At 42.2% G+C, this 6,702-nt stretch overlaps 1 protein-coding gene across 1 annotated transcript in view; it reads left to right on the plus strand.

Annotated features, from left to right (window-relative positions):
* Positions 1-6,194, plus strand: part of ufsp1 (UFM1-specific peptidase 1 (non-functional)) — a 42,170-nt gene extending 35,976 nt beyond the window's left edge. The window contains exon 2 of the mRNA XM_028798285.2: positions 573-6,194. Coding sequence (XP_028654118.1) covers positions 627-1,292 — 666 coding nt within the window. The 5' untranslated portion in view covers positions 573-626 and the 3' untranslated portion in view covers positions 1,293-6,194. The remainder of the gene's footprint in view (positions 1-572) is intronic.
* Positions 6,195-6,702: the final 508 nt, after the last annotated feature.

Genomic DNA, 6,702 nt, shown 5'->3' on the forward strand with positions numbered 1-6,702 from the left:
CTGGCGGCGCAGTGCACAGAATGTAGTGACAAGGCGGGTGAAAACGCAGTAACTATTAACCCTTCACAAAGCACCAGTACAGCCTCGGCTTCGTCAGACAGCAAGGAGGCTGTAGACCTCACAAACAGAAGAGAAGCTCATCTATCTGATGCCTCACATTTTACATACCATAACAGAATGGAAAAGACAAACAAAGGGGAGAGATTGCTGCTAAATATGCTGCAGCTGTTAACACTTCATAAAGTGCTGGCTCTGTCAGGCAGCACACTATTGGCTGTCAGAGAAAGAGGCAAGCATGACTGTGCTATAAGATTGACGTTCAGTCAGATAATGTCATACGGGCTGAAGTTTTCAGTCATGTGATTTGACCTGGTGCAGTGACTACACTTGACAAATCTGACACAACAAAAAGTCATGTAATGTGACATAGGATTTAGTCTTCAAATGCCCCTGAATGTTGCACCATGTGGACATTTTCTAAATTATTTTTGCTAGTTCCTAAATTGAAATTACTGTACTTGTTTGTAACTGTGAATTAAATTAAGACTGATTGTCACTTTTCTTTTAAACAGCTTTAAAACTGTGCACTGCAAGAAATGAGATAAAGTGTCAGAAAAGATCTGAACATGGAGAATGATGGAAGACACCTTATCCTAAATGTGCACCTGGGTCTGCCATTTCCAGAGCCTGAGAACAACATTAGCCGCCATACTGTGGTCCATGGGGATTATCTCTACTACCACTATGGCTGTGATGGTGTGGATGACCGGGGCTGGGGTTGTGGATACAGGACTCTGCAGACCATTTCTTCCTGGGTGTGTGCCCAGACCTCAAGTGGACAGTCCCCTCCTGGCCTCCGACAGATACAAGAGGCTCTGGTGACAATGTCAGATAAGGACAGAAGTTTCATAGGCTCACGAAGCTGGATTGGATCATTTGAAATTGCTTTGTGTATAGATTATTTTTATCAGCTGCCCTGCAAAATCCTTCACTTGAGGAGTGGTGCTGATTTGAAGGCCAAGTTTGAGGAGCTGTATGAGCATTTTGATCGCCTGGGGTCTTTGGCAATGATGGGTGGGGACAGTGATAGTGCTTCCAAGGGTATTTTAGGGCTGTGCTCTGGAAAGCATGGACATTATATGCTGGTACTAGACCCCCATTTCTATGGTCCTCCAGGATCAATAAGTACAAATACTGCACAAAAAGAAGGTTGGATTTCATGGAGGAAGATTGAGCTATTTGAACGAGAGTCCTTCTATAATATATGTCTACCGCAGCTTGCAGCACAATGATTTATTCCATTGGCATGCCCCTGTGTGTGTGTTTTTTTTCCTTTTGGTACATGTTTAACAATGTTTGTCTTGCGTTGAGTTTACTACTTGAATATGCAGCAAGTTGTACCACTACAGAGTGTTCTGTACCAAAAACACAAAGCAAAATACTGTATGTTTTAAGATAAAGGACTATGGCCACAGAAAGTGGACACGTGTATGTATAACTTTATAGAATTATTTAAATGCTTAGAAGTAGACGTTACCTTTGGCTTCTCTGCCACTGTGTGAGGTGTTTAGTGGACTAAGATGGCCTATTGACTTGGCTTACTAGAAGTAGCTAAAACAGAAAATGATCTGTAGGACACAACAAATGGCATGTGCTAGTAGCAGCAGTAAGATCTGTGGTAGCAGTATACAGACAGGATAATTATGGAGGAATTGGATCAGTTCTTTATGTAGGGGCTATGGGACGGGGGCTCGTCCAGTTGGAATCATTTGACTCCTTTCATCTTAAAATGAGTTTGTGTGCTGTTTGTGATACACAAGAGTGGACACCGTTTGTAACTTCTGTGGTTTGCCCTTTAAGCTTACTAAGTGAAGATGTTTTTCCCCCAGCCCTTTGCTCGTTGTATCAAACCTAAGTGACCAAACTGCAAAGTCTGGCAACTAGACCAGCCTGTATAAGCCAAACTGTTGTTCCATAACCTGACAACATAAAGGAACACTCCACCTAAAAATGATATACATTTTTATATGCCACTTACCCCTTGTAGTTTATAGTGTGGTGTGAGAGAAATGTTTAATCTCATGTTTACATTCAAAATAGATATAACAACATTTCTGATATAATAGGGGACAATGGTGGGTAGCGTTAGACAACAGCAAGTGATATCAAAAAGTTTATGAAAAAAAATCTCACGTTACCTGTATAACATAATCAACATGTCAAGTCATTCAGTCGTGTAAATCCAGGGTCTTCAACCTCATGACACCCCAAAGAGATGTATTTAAGCACCATCGCTAACGAATGTGAGATGCACTCGGATGCTCCCGAGCATTTGAATTGAAGACCTGCCTCACTCATTGGGCAGGAGTCCAGCCCAGTACCAGCTATTAATTGACTAACATTTACATGATATCCACAGAAAGTGTGCACTGAGACATGAGTACAACTAAAGATTAAAAGTTAAGGTACGTAAAGACAAGAATATGTCTCATCCCTGTGCATATCTCAGATGCTTCAACAAGCAGAAGGTTAATTAGATAGCCCGAACACCATCAGACAGACACCGGCAGTTCTACAAAACACACGTTTATTAATAAAGTCTCCGCACAACACACAGTGCCCCTGCACCAATCACCCTTATACGGGCCTTTATACGTCCCTGGGCCGCCTTTCATCCTCACTGTTGAGCTTCATCCTCTTCCACCCGACTGTGGCCTCTCCACTGTAGGAAGGCAGCCCCTTTTATATTCACCAGGATGTGCTCCAGGTGCTCCCTGACGTCCTTCCAGTGGCACTTCCTAGTGTGGCGGAAGTGCTGCATGAGCACCAGGAAGCACTCCTGGCGTCCCTGGAAGTTCGTCCGCCAGCACTCCCAGGTGTGGCGGAAGTGCAGACATCCCAGACTCTACGAAGTTTGGGATGCCCCCTGGCGGTGGCCACGGGCCCCAATGGGGTTGAGCCTCCATGCACCATTACCGTGGTCCCCACACTAACCAGGGCGGTTGCCACCTCGTGGCCCAGGGGATGTATAATTCACCTCCTGGTCCTTCCAGTTGTCCCGGCTGGGTCTGACCCCCAGCCGCCTGCCACAGCAATATTTTAGTAAAAATACATGTGTTTGGGACATTGCAAGCATATAACTGGACATCCTAATATGTGATAAATGTGACACGAGTAATTTGAGTTTTTTTTGTTCATGGACCTTGATTTTTTTGCTGTTGTCCACCGCTGGCTTTCATTGAGCCATATTATATCTCCATTCTGGATGAACATTTGAGAGCAAAATTTTTTCTCACCTATCACTACAAACTACATGGCATAAGTAACAGATAAAGGAATACTCCACCTAAAAGGATAGCTCTTTTTAAGTGTTTGGTTTGAGCTCCTAATTTGAATTTTTTCGCTATAGCAGTGCCTGGTTCATTGGGGACCCGTATTCAATTAAAACACATTTTTCTTTCATTACATGCTTTATGATAAAATGGAGAGCAGGTACTGATGATGTACTGACTTAATCAAAGGTTTTTATTTGGTGGTGCTTGTATTTTAAGTAATGTATTATTTTCTCACATTCTGTATATTATTAACTACAGATGAGCTATACATGTTAACATGGCATACATAAAGAAGATGAATTCTGAAACCCAGTTAATCCAAATTAGTGTCATGAGGGAACAGAGCCTATCCCAGGTGACACTTGTTATAAAGTAGGAACTAACTTTGGACAGGGTGCCAAGTCATCACAGGGTAGATTGGGCCAATTTAGAATGGCTTACTGTATCAACTGAAAATGCATATGTGATGTGGGAGGAAAACCTACACAAATGCCAATTGGGTTTGGGGTCCATAAGGCATTTACAATGCCTAGTGTAGACTGAGTGTGAAACATATTGTTCATTTAAATGCACTTATGACTGCAGTGTTTAAGCTACAGGTCGGGGTGTTCCGCATCCAGAGGCAGACTAAACACCTTCAGTGAAAATGAAGCTAAACGTAGCTCAGTTTCACAGCATTTCATGTGAAAGGGTGATGAAGCTCACTGCAAACTACTGTGCAGAAATGATAAAGCAGTACATCACCTGTGCATTATCACATTAAAAAAAAATCCAACATGTTGCTTGTGGTGCTAGATTGTAGTGGCTACTGTATCATTGGCAGTAAGGAGAAACACTCATGACCAGTAGTCAGAAGAAACCACGCAGAGGATAATGATAAAGCAAGTTATGAATAATGTGGTTAGTCGGAAAGACTGTTGACAGCTTCTCGTGTATTTTGAGCCAGGGTCCCATGTTCCATCTAGAGGCACAGTCAAGCATTCTACCAAAAAGATACAACCATAAGCAGGCAGCCACAGCCAGGAAGCTGGCACTAATAACCAAGAATGATACCACAGTCCTGAGCCACGGCATAAAAAGACACCTGGCCAATGAAATGGTGTGAACTACAAACACACGGTTTTCATGCCAGATGTACGACTGCCTCGCTGAGAAGCCAAGTGTTTCTGTGTACCTGGACTTGCAGGCTAAGTGATTGAGTGCATGTTCAGGATAACACACCAGTTATTGGGCATGCCAGTTCTCCCACTTCCATATGCCAGGTCTTGGCAGCACTAATACAGTTCCAGTCAGTTAATGGACTTAGTATTTATCTTGATGGTAGTGAGAGACTAACTAAACATGCACAGTTTTGCTGCCCTGTTGTATTTTCTTGCCTTTGGTGTCCATGACATGACTTATGGGTCACGCTGCCTGTCTGTTTTCTGCTGCCCTCACGGAGTGTAATGAAAGAATGTGTAGGAAAGGGGTGGGCAACCTATGGCATGCGTCAACACTTTCACTGTCGACAGGAAGGTCAATTGTCACATCTACAAAATGATTTGATATTTCTCATTAAAACTTAAGTGTAGTAAAATTTGTTAAATATTATGTATTCTCTGGTGTCAATGTCCACTATAGTAATTAAAAAAAACAAAAAAAAACGGCAGAATAAATCAGTAAATAAAAAATAATGCTTAAGCGCAATACTCCGCATGCGTGCACCCCTCACTGGGGAGACACACACACATATGCTTAGGAGCCACTGCCTAAACCTTCAAATTTACGTTGCCTTGTTCTAATGTGATGCAAAATGGCAGGCAAGTGTGTTTGTCAGCCCATGTGGATGAAGGAGTGCAGTTTTGTTGCAACAGGATTGAGCCATACGCTGTAAAAAATGTGACTTTAAATTTAAATTACTGGCTACTAATTGCGGGTGGCACGGTGGCACAGTGGGTAGCGCTGCTGCCTCGCAGTTGTGAGACCTGGGGACCTGGGTTCGCTTCCCGGGTCCTCTCTGTGTGGAGTTTGCATGTTCTCCCCATGTCTGTGTGGGTTCCCTCCGAGCGCTCCGGTTTCCTCCCACAGTCCAAAGACATGAAGGTTAGGTGGATTGGCAATTCTACATTGGCCCTAGCGTGTGCTTGGTGGGTGGGTGGGTGTGTCCTGCGGTGGGTTGGCACCCTGCCTGGGATTGGTTCCTGCCTTGTGCCCTGTGTTGGCTGGGATTGGCTCCAGCAGACCCCCGTGACCCTGTGTTCGGATTCAGCGGGTTGGGAAATGGATGGATGGATGGAGTTTGTAAATAAAAAAAAAACTAGTCTCTGATGCAACAGTTAAATGACTAGTAATTCAGCTAATGACCATTTTGCTGTCACATTTTTATCCATTAATAATATTTCTATGTTTTAACAGTACAAGTTCATTTTGCCTAGCGGGAAAGGAAAGGTTACTTTTGTGAAGACGGGTGTGCAACAGGCTCACCAGTTACAAAACAAAATACCATAAATCAACTTCTGTAGCCACATAGAGAAATAATTTTGCTAGACATCTTCAAGTTTTTGTTTCTCACAGTGCAAATGTTTAGAAACTTTACAGTGCGCTCCTTATGCAAATATACTAACTCTATGCAGATTTAGTTGTCGGGCCGTGACACAGCAATTACTCATTAAAGTTGTCCTGCACATTAAAGCAATGAGTTGATATTTCGTCTATCTGTATACTTGTATATGGTTGAGATGACAATAAAGTTCACTTTGACTTTGACAGCTAGAACACTGCTTAAATGTAAGTGTATGTGCATTTATCTGATTAAAATCATTGCTTTAACCATTTATTGTATTACAGTATTTTGACGGTGTAAATAAACAGTTAATGTAATGTATGTTTACGGTTTTTTTTACAGTTAATTCTACTACTTTCCCCAAAATTTACGTTAAATTGAGTTTTGAAGGACCCTAAAGTCCTTCTCCTGTCCACCTCACTTTTTGGTCACTTACTCTTTATTTGTGGTTCTTTTCGCAAATTAAAATGTTTTAATATTTGTACAAGTTTCCCTCAGTGTCCTTGTTGGCAGAAATTCACTTTTAACAGTCATCTTACCTCACATATCGGGGAAATGGAATGAAAAGGCACGAACTGAAAATATCCCAGCAATGCAGCGCGGACCACACGGATCTGCCGTTTTATGACAGAAGATGTTTTAGCCTGCTGTGAGTACACGATACGTTTTCAATATGGTATTTTAATGGGAAGAATTACATTTAACTCCTGTGACAGGATGGCAGTTTTTTTTAAAGTTTATGTACTCTGTATTTTGAAAATGTATGCAGGGTTAATATGTGTCCCCTGTTATCCGGCCATATCTCTTTTTTCACTAGTAAAATAA

This window comes from Erpetoichthys calabaricus, chromosome 3 (genome assembly GCF_900747795.2).
Source record: "Erpetoichthys calabaricus chromosome 3, fErpCal1.3, whole genome shotgun sequence".
NCBI lineage: Eukaryota > Metazoa > Chordata > Cladistia > Polypteriformes > Polypteridae > Erpetoichthys > Erpetoichthys calabaricus.